This window comes from Lagopus leucura, unplaced genomic scaffold (assembly GCF_019238085.1).
Source record: "Lagopus leucura isolate 7727_CA_CO unplaced genomic scaffold, USGS_WTPT01 Super-Scaffold_1, whole genome shotgun sequence".
Taxonomy (NCBI): domain Eukaryota; kingdom Metazoa; phylum Chordata; class Aves; order Galliformes; family Phasianidae; genus Lagopus; species Lagopus leucura.
In genome coordinates, this window is record NW_024962250.1 from 6,600,094 (window position 1) to 6,619,276 (window position 19,183).

The 19,183-nt window shown below is 45.2% G+C and overlaps 1 protein-coding gene across 7 annotated transcripts in view; it reads left to right on the top strand.

The window, feature by feature from the left end:
• The first annotated feature begins 211 nt into the window (after positions 1-211).
• AMBRA1 (autophagy and beclin 1 regulator 1) overlaps positions 212-19,183 on the top strand; it is a 124,888-nt gene continuing 105,916 nt past the window's right edge. For 4 of the 7 annotated variants that reach the window (XM_042864516.1, XM_042864542.1, XM_042864550.1 and 1 more), the window contains exons 1-7: positions 212-280; positions 9,083-9,342; positions 9,593-9,651; positions 10,385-10,568; positions 11,200-11,372; positions 12,128-12,194; positions 12,789-14,248. In XM_042864516.1, coding sequence (XP_042720450.1) covers positions 9,208-9,342; positions 9,593-9,651; positions 10,385-10,568; positions 11,200-11,372; positions 12,128-12,194; positions 12,789-14,248 — 2,078 coding nt within the window. In that variant the 5' untranslated portion in view covers positions 212-280; positions 9,083-9,207. Of the gene's footprint in view, positions 281-6,729; positions 6,748-7,995; positions 8,016-9,082; positions 9,343-9,592; positions 9,652-10,384; positions 10,569-11,199; positions 11,373-12,127; positions 12,195-12,788; positions 14,249-19,183 lie in introns of those variants that run through there. The other 3 variants (XM_042864569.1, XM_042864534.1, XM_042864525.1) reach the window with 3 other exon arrangements.

Below are 19,183 nucleotides of genomic sequence, written 5' to 3' on the forward strand. Positions count from 1 at the left end.
CCGTCGAGGGCGGCCCCTCTCGCCCCGTCCCGCCCCGCCTCTCTGCCGCCCCCCGGCGGCCGCGGGGAGGGCCCCGTTGGAGGAGTTCGGCGCTCGGTCGGCGCTGCCTGCCGCCGCTCTAGTTTCGGCTGCTCGGGCCTGGCCGTCTTTCGGCGCCGCTCCTCGGCCCCGGCTCGGCGCTCGGCTGCCTGGCCTGGCCGGAGCTCGGAGCGGCGGCGGAGGCGAGCGAGCGAGCTTCGGGGGCCGCTCCCGCCCGCCCCGGCCCGGCCCCCCGCCTCAGGTAGGCTCCGGGCCCGCGCCCCGGCCCGGCCTCGGCTGTAGCGAGGCGTCGTGCCGCCGCTCTCCGGGTGGGCTCTCGGGCGCGGCCGTCCCCGCGGCAGGGCCCCGGAAGGCTGCGGCACCGGCCCGCGCGGGGCCGGGGGCCTGGCGGGAGGAGCGGGGCCGCGGTCTTTGTGAGGGAGCTCCGGGCCCGAGGCCTGCGGACGGGGCCCTTCCTCGGGCCGAGCTCCCCGTGCCGGCAGCGGCGGGCGGGCGCGGCCCGCGCGAAGGAAGCGCTCGGCTTCCGGGGCGCGGGGCCGGGAGGTGCGGCTCGGGGGGAGCGCGGCGGCGCTGCTGGACCCCCGGCGGCCGGAGCCGGGATGGACAGCCGCGTCCCCGGTGCGCGCTGCCCCCGTGTTGTCCCCTCGCGCCTCCCCCTCGCCCCGCGCCGGTGCTCGAGCCCTGCGGAGGCTGCGGGTTGGGGCGTCGAGCCGTGGGGGTTGCGTTTTCAGGTCTTTTCCTCAGTGTTTCGCCGTGTGGTGCAGAGCGTTCGCCGTGTAAGTGATGTTGGTGTGAAAGGCCCCGGCGTGTGTCCCCGCCGCTGACCCTGATGCCGCTCTGCTCGTGGGGGAGCGCAGCCCGGTCCTTCACCGGCTATCGAAAAGACTCCTGCTTTTGCCCACGGTGCTCCGTGTTCTCTGAGAGTTTCTCCTTGCACTGCCCCCGGGAAGCGAGCAACACAATTTCTGCTCTAAAAAAGGCTTATTCATTCCCAAGGGTCATTTGGGATGGTCGCTGTTTTTTCCTGGTGTATACTTCAACGTTAACCTGCTGTAGCAGATGGATTCGCAGCAGGTTTTTATCGAGGTATGAGTGAGTCCTCGGTGAGTTTAGCTGTGCTCAGGCAGAGCATTCAGTGCCACTCCGCTTCTCCACACCAAACATTTGCAGAGCTCTGTATGGAGCCCACTGCGTTTTTCTGTGCTGCCCTTGTTTACTGCCCCGCCCGCTTAGTTCAGTGGCCGTTGCAAATGTCATCTGGCATCTTAGCTGCTGCCACTCCCATCCTCTTTCAGATTGCTGATGGGAATGCTGAAGTGGGACCTGGCTGTGAGCTGTTCCTGATACACATTCCCTGCCAGCCTGTTACAGTGCTGCTCAGCTTTGGTTTGGGTTAGTTTTCTGAAAATGGGTTGAGGTGACGTCTGGGCACCTTGTGCTCGCCTGTTGGGTTGTGGCATTGTGGGCATTAATGAGTGTTACACTCTGTTAGCATTTTGGTGTTTATTCTTCTGGTGCTTGGAACACAGAATGTGCCTGGATCCAGATATGTGGACTCGCCTCTTCAGGCTTTGCTGCTGGGGAGTTAGGCAGATTGTTTACTTTGCTGACAGCTTCTCCTTAATTTTCTTTCTTTTGCCCTTTTGTGAGTCATAGCTGACCCTCTGGATTCTTGGTCACTTGTTTTCTGCTTTTTCATGCAGTAATTTTAACTTTTGTGCAACTGCAATGACCATTTGTAAAGAAGAGGAACAGTAATACAGTCTACTACTACCCCCCTGCCATTGGGTGGGATCTGAGTACTTGCTCCTTTCTTGCATCATATTTTTTTGTGAAACTGTTGGAAAATTACTTTAGTATCTTCTGTACACTGGTTGGCAAACAAAACTCAATTTGGAACACTTGAAAAGTCACTGATGTTGTTAATATTCATTAATACTCTTGAGACAAATAGCATTAAGGTATTTTTTTTTCTTTTTTCTTTTCCTCCACGTTGTGCTGGTATGGAAAGCTGATAAGGGGCATAGTGCATGTTAATAGTTACCTTTTGTGCTCTTGTGTTAATATCCTGCACTTGCCTAGCAAGGGAAGCCACAGAATCAAAGTGTGAGTGATCAGAGGGCAGAAGAGCTATTGTTTTCAAAATTAGCAGGGCAGTGAAAGGGGATTAATGCTAGAACTTTTTAAGTTGAAGGTTGTTCAGTTGTATAGCAGTTACTTAGTGAAAGATCTATTGATTAGGTTGCTTAAAACCAGAGGAGACCTGTGTGCCTGGTAAGTTTAATGCTGGCTGCTGGGATCTTTGACGGTACCTGTTGTCCAGGAGCTTTCTGAGAGCTGTGTGAGGACATACGGGGTGGTGAGATGCTAAGACTGAATGCAGAGAGTCCTCATATCGTCCGCTTCTGGTAGTGTTGGGGTGGGCTCTTGGGCTGTCCCTGGAGCAACCCTGCCTGCTGCCCATTGCTGGTACTCAGTGCTGATTCACCACCTTGTGCAGCATGGAATTGCTGAGAGTAGTCTCTGCCCCCCTGCTCCTGACACTGCCTTATTTTTTTCTCACCTTCAGAGACAGAGAAGGGGAAAGCTATGCATAAAGACTTCAGCTTCTTGTAGCAAATCTTCGTTTCTGCCTTGTTACCATGTTTGATTATTTCCACATGAACAGGAAAACCACATGGAGCTGTGTTTTTTGAAAAAATGTTCTCACTTCCAGTTGTTTTTTTCTTCCTTGCTTCGTTAAGGTGGACATACCTTGAGCTCCGTCTTGAATGAATGAAATACTTCCCCTTGAATTCACATTTCCTTACTCTGTTATCTGCTTGTGAGTGCTTCTGGGAAGGGGTTGATCTGCGTTATTTTTTGCTCTGTTTCTCTCTGACCCTCATTTCTTACAGTGTGCAACACTAAGCCAGAGGTACCATGGGCTGAGCATGGAGTTAGGAAACAAGCAGTCTGCTGGATCTCACGTCTCCTGTTTGACATCTCTTATGGCTTTGTAAAATTATATATTCTCTTCCTAGCTTGAGGATCTAAGCTAGTATCTTCTCAAGAAGTCCTGAAGTTTATGTGGAAATAGTAATAGTAGAAGTGAAAGTGCTCCATAATGAATACCACAGGGCACTGGAGCCATCCAGCACCAGACACAGCTTATCACTTACTTTTTTTTTTTTTTTTTTTTTTTTTTTTTTTTTTTTTGCAACTTCCCTTCTCATCTTTACCATCAGTTTGCTGACCTTCAGAAGTTGATATCTGCAACTTTCTCTTCCGCTTCCTGATAGTTTTGCTGTAAATAGCTAGCAATTAAATGTACTTCTCGACACTTAAAAGTTCTCTTAAGAGTATCTTACTCATTTAATCCAGACTGGGAAGACAAATTAACATTCTGCTGGCAGTCAGCTCCCTGTTGCTGTCGTACAGTATCTCAAGCTGACAATGTACGTCTTTGTGATTTAATTAAATTTCCTGAGCTGCTTGTAGTTCCAATTTAAAGCACAATTATGATTATTTTTTTTTTTTAATCAAGAAGCACTAATGCTAGTTGTTTGTTTTTTTTTTTTTTCATGATCCTGTTGTCATTTTTGTGGAAGTGCTCAGAGTTGCAGATACAGCTTAGAACAGTGTATTTCATGCATCATTTCATGCATTTGGAGTTGCTTTTCAAATCTTTCAGGCCTTGGTCAAAGGAAGACTTCAGAGCACGAACTTGGTTTCTATTCTTCTCCTTACTTTCCTTTCTTCTGACAGTTTAGGGCAGATAGGTTGAGGGCTGGCTTTATGCTCTTTAGTAGCCTGAGGTCAGGAACTTTCCAGTATTTCCAGTGTCTTTGCTTAAGTTGGTGTGTTTTATTTTATTGCTTGTTTTTTAAGGATAATCATTGGTACAGAGGGTAGAAGCAGAAAGCACTCTAGTTCTGCTTCCTTTGCTGTTTTGATTAGCTGTGCTTGAGGAAGTTGTTTGTTGTACCTCTGTGGACTACTGAAGTTGTCTCCATGAAAAACCTTTTCTGTTTTGTTTTTTTAAACCCACAGAGAGGCAAAATCTCTCAGAATGCACCTACAGCTTAAGTAGAGTCAGTACAGGTGGAGTTAAGGGAAGACAAATAGTGGTGTGAAGAGGAAATTTAACTATGCAGCTGATCAGGTACGATCTCAGTAATCCACATGTTCTGGCTGCTCAGTACTGAGCATGGGACAAGCTTTGGAGGAGCAGGAGACTCTAAGTTTAGATCAGTGGAGCTATTCTGGGTATGAGTCATATCACCCATTTTTACTGATTTTCTTGTTATTGCATAGTTTGAATTCCATTGCTGTGTAGTTCGATTACTTACCAAACTAGGACTCTTTGGCTTCTCTTGTTTATTTAGCTGGGCTGATGCAGCACAGAGAGGGCAAATCAGCTTTGTTTTGTTTTGTTTTGATTTTACATAAGCTTTTTTTATTTTGCTCAATCTTTCAAGTGGAGACATGAGGAGGCTTAGAAGGAACGGCACTGCGCTTGGTATGAATTGAATCGGTGTTTTAATAAAACTGCTGGTGGACTTGAGGTGGTCTTCCAAACAGGATGTAGGCTCTGGGGTTTCTTACGTGTGTTGTTTTGTGTGATTTAGGAAGATGCTGGCATCATTATCCCCATATTGCAGAGGGGGAAAACCTGAAGTATAAACAAGGCCGTGGTCTGTACCACTTTAACAACTGTTTTCATGGCTGGTCTTATTATCATGTACAAGGGATGGATTGCTAAGTTATCACTGATATTTATTAAATGCAGTCAAAATACTCTTGAGAGCACTGTACTATTCCATACAGCCCAATGGAAGTTGAGCTTTTTTCTTAATCCTTTTTTCTTGTTTCTGCCTATATTTGCACATTCACGTGGATCTTTCTCTTATACTAATCACTGCCAATGCTGCATGAGAACTGCTTAAGAAATAATGTGCTGATATTCTAAGCCTGCAGCCTGAAGCTTAATTTAGAGTAAATGAAATGGCACGCTTTATTGATAGTGACTGGATGCTTCACTTGAGAAGAGACATCTTGAAAATAGAAGCTATGGGCTTACACGGTGGATATGGGCATGGCTGGAGTGTGGGGCTGTCCACAGTATAAATGGTCTGAGTCTGCTTGTGCTTTTGCAGGTTGGTCGTATGCTTTGTCATTCACAAAAGTTGTAGCTTTGTTTGCTTTTTCCCCAAACCATGTGTTTTTGTACTGCAATGTACGATGCTGGCACTGGCCCATACCTTACAGAGATCGCATCACCTTGATAACCAATGCATTCAGAAAGTCTTTACACCTGACCAAAGGTCTTTGAGCCATCTTTTAGATAGAACTCCTATTATAAACAGCATTTTCTGATCGCCAGCTGTGCTCTCAGATTCTCGACAAAGTTGTTAATGCCAAAGCAGTGTGTATATTGAAAATGGGACCGAGATCTCTATAAAGTGCTGAGACATCTAATTGGAGCACTGTACTACTGCATAATGCATAAAATATCCTGATGTCCTTTCTGTAAGGCTATTTACATGCACTTTTTAAATTCCATTTCTGTCCTCACCTATTTGTTGGCAGTTTCTTGGGGTCCTGTGCCACCCCAAAACGTTACCAGTTTGCTGCTTTGCCATGGTTTCCTAGCAGTTCAGCATCTGTGAAGTCGCAGTGGGGCTCACGCTGATCCGAGTCTGGGAATTCTTGAGGCTTCTTCAAGTACAGCTGACGCAGAGAAAGTCAGAAGACTTGGGGCTGGGCTGTGTATTGCTCTTTCCAAAATTGTAAACAGCCCAGCATGCTGTCCTGAAATGCCCTGGAGGGAGAAAACTGTTAAGGAAACAAAGCTGCCAATTGTAGAAAAATTTGAGTTTCCATTTTCAGAATTTGTCTGGTGCCTTGGACCACAACCAGGCCATCACCTCATCTTCTAGATGATGCACACCGCTTTGGGTCATCCTGATTTAAAACCAAAACAAGAAAACAGAAAAATACTGGTTGCGGAGCAGTTCCTTGTTCTGGTGGTCAGCCGTTCGTCAGCTGCGGTAGCCCAGGTGTCTGTAATAGCAGCAGCTGGTACTGCATTGCTCCACCTCTGGCCTGGGCAGCTTTGGTGCAGTATGCTGTGAATTTCCTGTGCGCTGAGAGGGAGCAGTATTAAGCTCTCTGAGCTCCATTGTTAGTCAAACCCCCCAAGAGATTATCCACTAACTAAGTTAATCTTCCTACTAAAGGTAGCAGAAGAAATACACCTATCTGCGCTGCGTCTCTTTTCTGTACTTCAAGGCTATGAGTCTTTTTTCCTTGCCCATCTTGCAGAGCCAGGTAGTGGAGAGCAGTTCCTGCGTTTAGACTCATTCATGTAAGGGATTAAAACTTCTGAAGCACAAGTAAAGCTTGGCCACAAAGTAGTTGGTGACTCTGGTGTGGCAGCTCCACTCCAGGAGCTGTTCTCAGCGCTCTCCAAAGAGATCCCAACGTCTCCATGTGTTGAGCAGGCTAACAGGGTAGTCCTTAAGCTTTAAGTCTCTGGGTTTATTTTGTTTTCTTTTCAAATGACTTCAAGAGGTTGAGTCAGTTCACAGTGTCTGAAAAATGAGGGACAGTCCCTGCAGGAAAAACATCAAGTGTGAACATGTTCACGTGTGAAGCGTTTGTGGTATCCAAATTAGTTCAAGAAATTAGTACACGTCTGCAAAGATGTAGATAAGCTGTTTTAAGGTAGGTACTTGCTGTTATTCTGTGAAGGTGACTTACCTTAGCCTTTAAGTAAGGTGAATACAAGGTGTTCACAAAATGCAGTTGGAGCTGTTATCTGTTTATTTTACAATGTGTAAACTTGCTCACGGCATGAATAAACATCAAGGTGTTTGATAAACATCTTGATTTCCTTGTTGCTGTTGTACTTCATGTAATATTATTCTTTCTACTAGAACTGAAATGTTCTGAAGTTGTCAGAGCTTGTTCTTTTTTATGAGTAATTGGGCTCTCCTGCTTGTAAATTATTGGATTTCTTCAGTTACTGAGGTTGTTTGTTCTTCACACCTGTCGGAAGGCTGCTCTGAAACTTGAGGTTTGAGGTCTCTTCAGACTTCAGCTTATTCCAGCTGCAAGTCTGGTCTTCCATTTGTGTTTGGCTTATACATTTATTCTTGGGTTGATGTGTACTTAACACCTTAAAAGAACCTATAAAGACTATTTGGCTGCTGCTTTCTCAGATTCCCTGGATGAAACTACGCTTACAGTTTGCTTCCGTAAAATGGGCTTGATTTTTGCCTGTCCTAATTTGCCATGCTTCTTTCACTCTGATCCTGGTCACTTTTGAATGGGTAACTGGTGTTTGCAGAATACAGGTGTGGATTTATTAGCTTAGTGGGGAAAAAAAAAAAGCCTTTGGTTAGCAGTTCTGGTGTTACATGGCAGTTTTGGCTGTACCTACTCTAGTTAGCCTTGTTTTGGATCTGGCCTCTTAATTTGTGCAGTTGCTTTTATGAACTCTTGCAGCGTGACAGCTTTAGTCTTTCTGTTACTTTTCAGTAAGGCTTTTATTTTGTAGATAACTCCTATCTAAGGTTTGGCTGACTTTCACAGATTCTCAAAAGAAGGTTTACTTTATACTGAGCAGTTTAGCTTCTCTATTAAAACAGAAGATCCACATGTTGTTCATATTAAGCATCAGGGAATTTCCAGCTAACTTGAATTTCTCTGCTCTGAATTTATGTTCTAGCAAGGCTGATGCAGTTGTTCATCACTTTCAATGCACTTTGGTGAACTTTTACAAATAAAAGCTGGTCTGCTTTATCAGAACTTATTTCCTGGCTTATCTCTTGAGCTCCTCCCTGTAAGCAGCAGCTGTCTTCAATCATTTGCTCAGGAGGCTTTTTGTTTTTAGGGAGGAAGGGAAGGCTTGCTGATGACTGCTTTGAATTCTGTCACATAAAAATCCAGCTCTTGTGTACGTGAATCTTTTTTCCCGTGTGTGATGTATGGTGGGTTCAAGGTTTTTGGTTTTTTTTTTTATGTTACCACTTTCTTCACAGTAGCACATGGGTGGTTTTGTTCAATGCGCCATGAAGCAGGGAGGACTCATCTTTTGATCTTTACATTGTGAAGAGATGACAGAGTAGTATATGCACTCTGCTGGGATCAAAAGGTAGTAGCATTGCAGCAGTGTTCCTTGTTCTGTCTTCTACAAAAATTTTAATTGGAGAGCTTTTGATAACAAACCCCTATGTGTGAGACCATTCAAAGTCTGTGTAACATGGTTGTTATTAGGGCTGCTATGTTTGCTTCTGTCAAAGAACTTTTTTTTTCTAAAAAAAACAAATACCCAGATATTATTAATGCTTTTCCTTGGTAGCTTGAAGTGTACTAAAAGCATTAATCTTTGCCATTTGGTATTACTTGGGTGAACTGTTTTTCTAAGAACAGAGTAGAAAGATGATTTGCAGACAGAGTGAGTCATCTCAATGGAATTGGCCACTATACCACCACAGCCTTCACTGAAAGGCTTTGGTCTGATAAGTGGTTGTTTTCATACATTGTAAACTGTTGGGATGGAATTGGAAATAATTAGGACTTGAGGTGTGCCAGTTGTCTGACCTTTGCAGCGCTGCAGGTTGCTCTTATTGAAATCTGATGATTCCCCAGAGACTCCTCTCGTGTTGTCAATTTTTTAATGTTCTTCCTCTTGCTATCTCAGTCTTCCCAGATAAGAGGTATCTCTTTAAGGTTCAAAGACTATCAGTTTATAAATATTCTTTCTTTATTATGTACAGCAAGAGATGTTGGGAAGGATGAGAGTTTTCAAGTCCGCTATTTTAGTTCTCTTTAGATGTGGTATATCTAGGACATCTGTATATGGAAGGGGCTGGATGCTTTCAAAAACCTTTTAAAGTAATCTTTTGTTGCAAAACTGTCAAATTTGGGTCTCGATAATGGAAGAAGGTAGCAAAAGCTGGGGGAGGGAGATTTTCCTCTTAAATCTAGTGTAATGGGATTTAAAGTTCTTTTTTCATCCAGCTAAAAACTGCCTTTCTTATTGTTCTCTTTCTAGGTTTCCATGAAGATAAAAGGTTGAAATGTGGATAGCCTGTTGGTAGCTTGGTGCTGGTTGTCATCTGGAAGGCTCCTGCTGGTATCTTCTCCCTGTAGTTGGTATCACAAAGGCTGCTGAGAGTCATGAAGGTTGTACCGGAGAAGAATGCGGTCCGCATCCTGTGGGGTAGGGAACGAGGTACCCAGGCACTGGGAGCTCAGCGGCTCCTGCAGGAGTTGGTGGAGGATAAAACTCGATGGATGAAATGGGAGGGCAAGGTAAGGTGGTGGAAGAGGTGTGCAGGTTGATTTTGGAGTGGGGGATGGGAGGCAGGGATTTGAAATAAATTCTCACAATTGTATATTTGATGTGTTACGCTTGATATGCTCTCTGGCTGTGTTCAGTTCCTGCAGAGGTGTGATAATAGATATGTTCCTGCAGCAGGTTCCCCTTACTGTCTGTGTGGCTTACAGTTCAAGTATGATCATATGACACTTGCAACACTTCCTGCTTTGTTGGCTTTTTCAGAAAGTTGAGTTACCAGACAGTCCACGCTCCACCTTCTTGCTGGCGTTTAGTCCAGACAGGTAATTAACTCCTAGTTCATTCCCTGTTTCAGCAGTCTCCTTGCACTTACAGAAGTGAAGGAGGTTTGTGCCCTTTGAGTTGTTCAAGCCTGAACAGCCAAGAAAACTTCTGGTTCCTGACGTGCATGGATGGAACTTGCACACCTTCTTAATCTCACAGCTTTGGGTGTAGCTGGTATTTAATTTCTGAGGTGTCTAAGAGATCTGTAGTTTTAAGGAAAAGGGGTTTGTACGGCTGCCATGAGATCTCATAAAAAAACTTGAGGGAGTAAAGGGTGCTTCATCACATCATACCAAGTGTTGAGGCACATCCACTGGGATATTGAGGATGAGAGAACAGAGCAGAATGATGCCTATGTTGGAAACAGAAATGGAGGTGGGATCTCTCAGTGTCACTTGACTCTGGCTGAGCTGGTGTGGAAAACTGGAAATGTTTATTTGCCCCAAACTGTCACTCAAAAGAGTTCCTTCTGAGTTGTATGTTGACTCTGACTTTAAAAGTCAAGTTTGTGCTTGCAGATCTGATGAGCTTGTTTGCATGAACCCCAAAATCTGGCCACAAGAACCTCCATTGCCTTTGGTACAGTAGCCTCTTACTCTTTGAATGTGGGGCTCTCTGCGGGACTGCTGCTGGGTTAGATGTGGAAAGACCCTGTTGAATTGAAGCTAACCACAGTTTGGTCTTGCTGTATTCTTTTCATGTTGATGTTTATCCTGCCTTCTGCATTCCCAGGACCCTAATGGCTTCCACGCATGTGAACCACAACATCTACATCACAGAGGTGAAAACGGGCAAATGTGTTCATTCCTTGGTTGGACATCGCCGCACTCCCTGGTGTGTGACCTTTCATCCCACCATCCCAGGCCTCATTGCTTCAGGATGCCTAGATGGGGAGGTTAGAATTTGGGATCTACATGTAAGTCTTTCCTGAAACTCACACTTTTTGTACTTGGTGGGTGGTTGACCTTTTTAGTCTGAAATTGTATCCCAGATGTTGCCTGGTAAGAAACCTGTTTGGAAGTTTTACGTAGAACAGATTGTAGCCATCCTCCTTTGTCTAGAGAGATGATGACAGGTTCTTTGTTCAGTCAGGCCAACTAGGTTGTTCTTCTTAGCCTTGCACATATATTTGGTACAAGTGGTAGTTCTGGAGAACTTTGTGCCAGGTGCCTGTTTAGCTTATGTGAAAGATTTGATATCTTTCATTCCACTGGGCATATTTGAACTTTTCATTAGAGAAGCTCCTGCCCTGCCTATTCTACTTTGCTGAATGATCTTTTCAGAGACAAAACCTGTGTATTCACCTGGTTGTTCCGAAAGACAGCTTGTATGGGCTGCTTGAGACATGCCTAGTTGTAAAAATACTTTTGTGGTCATTGCTGTAGACAGTGCTGTGGTCATGACATGGACTTGTATTAGAGCGGCTGTTGCTGTTGAAAATATGTCACTTCCATGCTGTAGGCAGTTTTGGAGAGGGCACGTACATGGAAACCCACTGATCTCAAACTGCACAATAAACTGCTTGTGATTCTTGACTCCTTACCCAGGGTGGAAGTGAAAGCTGGTTCACAGATAGCAACAATGCCATTGCATCGCTCGCTTTTCATCCTACGGCTCAACTCTTGCTGATTGCAACGGCCAATGAGATACATTTCTGGGACTGGAGCCGTCGAGAGCCTTTTGCAGTGGTGAAGACAGCCAGCGAAATGGAGCGGGTCCGGTGAGTTCTTTTTCCCAGGGGCAGTGAAAGCTTAATCTAGAGAAAATGGTCTGGTTGGGGGCTGAGGGTTATTCCTGTGGGACACTGCATCTTTCACACAGAGAGAGTGGGGAGAGGCATTATCTGCAACTCTCTCATCTAACTAGTAGAATGAGTTCTGTGGGTAGGAGGCAAAGCAATTGGAAATAGGGTATCAGTTTGGCTGTTCTTATTTATAGTCCTATAAAAGTCTTTGGATCGACTCTGTTTTTGTTTGTAAACTTGGTTATTAAACTTGTCAGCATTAAGGATGAGAGAACCCAGAAGTTGCTGGAAGAGAGTGCTCAACTACCATGCAAGTGCAATTACAGAGAAAACTGTTGCTGGAAACTTGATGCCATCCTTTGAGCAGTTTAAGATGAAGAAACATTCAAGAGGAGTTAATCTTTCCCTTTGTACTGAATTCCAAATTGTATTAGTTATGTACATTTTCTCTAAAACTTCCTGGCTGTTCCAACTGATGCAGAAGTGCTTGTTTCCAGCTTTTAACTCCTCTGTAGCATTGCTGTGGACTAAAAAATAACTGCCTTCTTAAGGTACAAAATGTATGTTCTTACTGCGTAAGCTTTTTGATGCCTTCAGAAACTAAGGTAATAACATAGTAACATTCTCAATGCATGTATTTCATGTAGGATTTTCTTTTGTGCAGTGTCCAACTTCCTATGTCAATGTGGAATGTGAACTGATGATTGATACTGTCTTTGCTCTTGTTTTAGGCTAGTACGGTTTGATCCCTTGGGACACTACTTGCTCACAGCAATTGTTAACCCTTCCAACCAGCAGGTAAGGGTAATGTCAGTACCCGCACTGGCTGACTCTTTAAAAGGTGCTCTATGTGTATTAACCCTACTTTGCTCCCAATCAGCCTTGTGCTATTCCAAAAACCTGAAGACTTTCCAGGCTGAGTTCTGTCCCAACTTAATTGGTCGTAGGAATGTTTTCACGTAATGTGCAGGACTATTAAAGAACTCTTAAGTGTGCTTGTTTTTGCCCCCGCTGTCATTAGTGGTGGGACAGATTTCTTCATCCGCCTGGTCTTTCAGTTGTTTTGTGACATTCTCCTGGATTTGAAGCTCTGTAAGGTATGATTAGCAGTGCTCCTCACTGCTGCTGGCTCTCGCGTGCTGCTGATTCTGTTGGTATAAACTGTGTGTTGTTCTAGCTCACTCGGCTGCAGGAAGAGCTCGTCTGGATCCCAGAAATGAGCTCCTTTGAAGTCTAGCGTTGACTTGCAGGAAGCCAGACTCTTTTTTCATCTCTAGGAAGAGGCTTTATCACATCCTTTCATTTGTCTGGGATAGTAGTCGGCTTTCTTGTGTTTATCTGGAAGTGTAGGATTTTTGCTGTGAGGAAGCTGAGCTTTGTTTCCTTCTGCAGAGTGACGAGGAAGTGGAAATCTCCGTGGACAGCACAGAGATGCCGCATTATCGCCAGCGCGCTATCCTTCCCTCTCAACCTGTGAGGCGCACACCTCTCCTCCACAACTTCCTGCATATGTTGTCCTCCCGCTCCTCTGGCATACAGGTGGGAGAGCAAAACAGTGTTCAAGACTCTGCTACCCCATCCCCTCCACCGCCTCCACCACCACCACCTCCGCCTCCAGCCAGTGAGAACACAAGGGCATCTGTTTATAACAGGCTCCGGGAGCGTGTCAGCTACCCCACAGCAGAGTGCTGTCAGCACTTGGGGATGTTGTGCCTTTGCAGCCGATGCTCTAGTGCAAGACTTCCGTCTTCTCTGTTCCCACACCAGGAAAACGCACCCTCCACGTCTTCTGGGGCCACTGGCACGTCCTTCTCCTCTGTGCAGACAGAGCCTTACCAGCCCCCAGAGCAGGCATCTGTAGCACAGGAGGAGCAGGGGATACTTAACAGGCCCTCTGCTTTCAGCACAGTTCAGAGCAGCGCTGCTGGCAACACCCTGCGCAACCTTAGCCTGGGCCCCACGCGGCGGTCCCTGAGCGGGCCCTTGGCAGGCCACCAGTCCCGCTACCAGCAGTCTGCAAGAGAGATGGCTTCAGGCTTGGGCGGGTCTGACTGGTCCAGGACAGTGCTGAACATGAGCTCCAGGTCAGAGCTGGAAGCCATGCCTCCCCCTAGGACCAGTGCCTCCTCTGTGAGCTTGCTGTCGGTGCTGCGGCAGCAGGAGGGAGGTTCCCAGGCATCAGTCTATACCTCTGCAACAGAAGGGAGAGGCTTCCTAGCCCCAGGGGCTGAGGCGGACAGTGGTAGTGGCACTGGCCCGAGCAATCCGGCCAGCATCCGTAATGAGCTCCAGTGTGATTTGAGGCGATTCTTCCTGGAATATGACCGACTTCAGGAGTTAGATCAGGGAATTGCTGGGGAGCCCAGCCAGTCGCAACAGGCTCAAGAAATGCTCAACAACAACATTGAGCCTGATCGGCCTGGTCCCTCCCATCAGCAGGCTCCACACAGCAGTGAAAACAATTCCAGTTTATCCCGGGGTCACCTGAACCGCTGTCGCGCTTGTCATAACCTGCTGACCTTTAACAATGACACGCTGCGCTGGGAAAGAAGCACGCCTAGCTACACACCAGGGCAGGTCCAAAGCACATTTGAGGGTGTGCCTCCAAATACCAGCCAGGTGCAGCCTGCAGAGAGAACCGAGGGCAGAGCTCCTGCCTCTAGCAGGCTGCAGCTGGGCAGCTCTTCCACCCCGCAGGAGGAGAGGACCGTGGGAGTGGTCTTTAACCAGGAGACGGGGCACTGGGAGAGAGTTTACAGCCAGTCGGCTTCAAGCAGACCTGGGAATGTATCACAGGAGGCCTTAAACCAGGAAATGCCTGAGGAAAGCTCAGAGGAGGATTCACTCAGGAGGTAAGATATATGCCCGGCCTTCCTCCTCCATTTTTTCTCAAACCTTTCCCATCTGGTCTGAGTTTTTCAGTACTTTCAGAATTTAAAACCTTTTCTTATGTGTTTATGTGCTGTTTGTGTAGATGAAAACACTGAGACATTGCATTGATGTCTTTTATAGCTGCTGTTGTCACTCTGTTTATAGGGTTCTGAAGGTCGTAAGGACAGGGAACTTGCCTATTAATGGGGAAGGAGGATCATAGCACATACAGGCAAAAGGACATGCTTTTGTAGAAGAGCTCTGGGATGAACTGTGCTCCTGATGTTTCCCAGATGTTGCAGAGAGGAACACAGGATATACTGCTGTCTTTAGTATGTCATACCATGTGCGTGCTGTGCATGGAGAATTTACCCAGGTTATGCATGGGAGATCAAGCAGGAGTTGAGAGCTGCTTTTCTGAGTCACAGAGCCATAGAATTGTTTGAGTTGGAAGGGACTCTTAAAGGCCACCTAGTCCAACTTCTCTGTAATGTACAGGGACACTCACAGCTAGGTAAGTTTGCTCAGAGCCCAGTCCGGCCTGACCGTGAATGTCTTCAGGGATGGCACATCCGCCATCTCTCTGGGAAACCTGCTCCAGTGCTTCGCTACCCTGATTGTAAAGAACTTCTTCCTCGTATCCAATCTAGATCTCCCATTCATTATATTGAAACTATTTCCCCATGACTTGTCACAGCAGACCCTGCTATAGAGTCTGTCCCCTTCTTTCTTTTAGCCCACCCTTTAGGTACTGAAGGGCTGCTATCAGGTCTCCCTGAGCCTTCTCCAGGCTGAACAGCTCCAGCTCTCTCAGCCTGTCCTATGTAGGGGAGGTGTTCCATCCCTTGGATCATTTCTGTAGCCCTGCTCTGGATGTGCTCCAACAAGGCCACATCTCTCCTGTTCTGAGACTCCACACCTGGATGCAGTACTCCAGGTGAGCTCTCACCAGTGCAGGGCAGAGGGGCAGGATCACCTCCCTCAGCCTGCTGGAGATGCTGCTTTTGATTCAAACCAGAATATGGTTGGTTTGGGGGCTGTGAGGGCACGTTGCTGACTCACGTCCTAACTTGCCATCCAGCAGTACTCCAAGTCCTTTTCAGTGGGGCTGAGCGTTCTGTTTTGTTGAGAGTTGGTGAGTTGGAAGGATTAACAATCATTTACTTGGGTGTTGCCATGTAGAGTGAGAAAAGGTAAAGCTCCATATCAGATGGCTGGGCATATACCTTAGTTGTGAGTGTTTGATCAAACCCATGTGCTTTGCTTGCCTTTGATACAGAAGTAAGTTTTGAAAGTGGCTTCTCTTCACCTGAATCTGGTGAGAGCTGCTTAGGAAGCTGCTGATCATTGGAAATTGTAGGGCCTGCTGTATTCATTTTTAGCTAGGTGATTCTGTTTTGGAAGGATTTTTAAGACTTCAGATGTGTTAGAGGAAATGGAGCAAGCCAAATCAGGTTTCCTCTCCACTGGCTTAGTAGTAGTGATTTAGCTACATAGGCATTCTTTGCATAGGGTTTCCCCACTGCTCTCAATTTGTCATCCTCTTGGTCAAGTGATTTATGCATTTGCCAGAGGAAAGGTCCAGTGCTGGTGTTTCTCATAAATGGATGCTGTGTGCTTTAGGAAAGTAAAGTTTCCAGGCTTGGAGCAAATGGTACTGACTGATGAAGCTTTGTACACAAGAGTGCCTGAGGAAAGGGAATTCTTTTCTTCTTCCTGCAGATAAGCTGATTATACGCGGGCTGGAACAGTGGCTGCCTTTCTTGTTTCTGTGTTTGCATAGCAAGTAAGATGTGGTGGTCATGAAATTATTCATCTGCTTCTAAATCCTTGCCCCAGTGTTTTTTTTATTGCCTGCCATGAGAGTGTCAAGCTGATTACATGGTAACTACTACTTTCTTGGGCTGAGGCTTACCTGATGCTAGTTTATGTCAGGTGTCCTCTAGACCCATATAAAAGAGCTGAGTGGTGGAAAGGAACAGGCAAATTTACATTTGAGATGGCATTTGAGTAAGTTTTACATCATCTTTCTTTTGAAATAGCTGCATGTGCTCTTATCTCCACTCCACTATGTTGCTTGTTCTCTGGACTAAGTAACTGCAGTGTCAAATAAAGAGAGCAAATGCAGTGATCAGGCTATTGGTTCTTATTTGGACAGTGAGGTCCAAATAGTGGAATCTATAGGTACACTCCTCCAGCTGGTTCTGTAGGAGTTACCATTTTTTTAAAAGTGTCCTGGGGCATACAGCTCAGTCTACCCCACCATGCAGGAGCTGAACTGATTGTGACTTTAGAGCTAGAATCCTGTAACTGGATCTCTGGGTGACATTGCAGGTGCTGGTTGCTGCTGTCTGCTCCATGATTCTAGCATCTGTACACGGTCAGTTGCTTACCTGATTGCCTCTGAGAACAGATGCTTTTTGCTAGGTTGGGTGAATTTGAGGCATGTAGCTCAATGAGTAGGCTTAATTCCTGAGGAATTCCTATAATATGAAGCCCTTAGTGAAACTCTTTTGTCAGAGATTGCTGGCAGATTTTTAGGGATTCTTATTTTTTTTCAGTCTCCTGCTTCTGTCAGACTTTCCTTAAGAACGGGCATGGCAGGAGTTTCTTCACTTCTAACTGAAGTGTAGGTGACTGTAATATAGTGAGGTAAGGAGCCTGGAAGCAGTGAGCAGTCTGATGGTAGTGGAATTGCTCAGGGCAATTTTCTTGAAGCAAAGCTTTATTTGCTTTCCTGTTAAACATACTGGTTGGACCTGTGGAGAGCTTTATGAAATCTTTGCCCTTAAAAGGAACATTGTATGTGGAATAGCTGTATCCTGCAGCTGTAATTTTTTACCCTCCTGAAACCAACTGTTACATTTTTCCTCATAGAGCAATAACAAGTCAGCAGGCATCTTCTTACCCACATTTTAACATCCTTAGGTCCAGCTGCAGAGCCTCTCGGACATGGATTGTGCTCTCACGATGGGCAGTTCTGGAACCACTTCTATATAGCCTATATATATATATATATATATCCATATATGTACACCTTTTACATATATGTATCCAAAAGGTGTATTAATTTTTGCAGCTCCAGAAGTCTGCAAAAATGGTGACTGAGGTTCATGAAATGTAAGCTATGTAATGCTGAAAGTGATAGGGAAATAGAGGAGGGGAGGTAAGTCTTAAAGCCTGAGAGAGCAAGTGGTGATTGAATTACATACTTATAATCAAGGTAGTTTTGTACCTGTGAACCTGAGGTTAGGTTTTAGCATTAGAGACCTTCATCTGTTTGCTTTTAACCTGAACCTTATGTTCTTCCTTGTTTCTCCATTAGATGTCCTCATTGGACAGTTGAGCACTTCATTCAAAGACAAGCTGAAAATTGCATCTGGAAACTGTGTGTACATTCCCATTCCTTATGCAAAGGCAGGATCCATTTCCTGACATGGTTTCCTTGACTTAAAAGTAGCTTGCTGAGATGACATTGCCATAGAGGGTCAATTAAGTTAATTTGTTGTTTAATAAAAGATATTCCTCTTTGAATTGTCTTGTTGCAGCTATGCCAGCTGGTTATGGAAACAATTCTATTCTTTCTGATGATGCTGGATTAATTATCTTGGGCTAATTGTGAAAGCACTAATAAGTATGTAATGAAGCTATTCCTGACTAACAGCTCTGGCATCTCTAATAGGAGAAATGTGTCACTGAGAGCCTCAGCAGTGTTGCAGCCTTGTCATTTTCAACTTGGCCTGAAAGCAGTACAGGCATTGAGGAGCTTGAAGCTGTGTTAGTGGTGTATGAATCTGGGAAGGGTCATGGTCTAGTTAAGCAGAAGCTGGTGGGGTTGAGGTCCAGCTTTTCTGAGGTTCTCCAAGCTGTTCTCATTAATTCAAATGTAGGTTTTGTTTTTTTTCCCCCTTTGTGGATTGATAGTTGCCTCACTTCTAACATCAAAGTGAAAAGAAATCCTTGAAATTGGTGTGTGAAATGTGCTGCATGAAATTGGCAATAGAAGCTTTTGGCAAGATCAGGATAAAGGAAAGATAATTGAGCAACAGATGATAGCTGGCTTCATTTTTTTTCTGTAAATTGTTAATTAAAAATGGGTTGAGAAAGCATTGTGTTAATACTGTAATCTTTGTGAAGAAGAAGGTCCTGTAAGTACCTTAAACCACTGTTGTTGCATGGGCCAATTCAGATTTATAATGACAGGTTGAATAAGGATATGGCAGAATCCTTCTAGTCAGCTGCTTGCTTGTGTGTAGCTGATGTCAACTTTTTAAGAAAATAATGTATAAAACCCTGGCCATGGTCCTTTCCAATGTGTATTTCAGCTAGCTAATGAAATAAGTACAGTGCAGTGCTGTTTAACAAAATCAGTCCAAATCTCCAAATGCCACTTCTGTGGCCATGTTATTGAGATACCAGTGGTGTCTACAGAACTAGTGAGTTACATGTAGAAAATTCTTAGTTTTCAAATCATTTGTTGCTTCTGCATTCTGGCATGATGCTGTAGGCCACAATCTTTCAAGAATGGATGCAGAGAACAAGTAGTGCCACTTGCATGTCCACAGTCTTGCAACTCAAATCTTACCTTGTGAAACTATTCTAGATGGGGGGGGAAGAAATGCACAAGGAAAAAACTGTCTATGCTTTCAAGCTTTAGCTGTTCACAGTGTGCTAAGGGCAGCAGTTTTGATACTGTTTACCTGTTTATTTTTACTAGAAATTCAAAGGGATTACCATAAATGAAAGATGAGTCTTGTCCTCTAGTCAGGCATGTTTGAAAGAAGCCGGTGTTTGATGAGGAAAGGTGTTTTATTGTCCTTATTCTTACATTAAGAAGCTTTGTCTAACAGCAACATTGGGCTTGTCTGACTGGCTCCATTGTGCTCGTTCTAGAGGTCAAATTCTGTAGGCTGAGG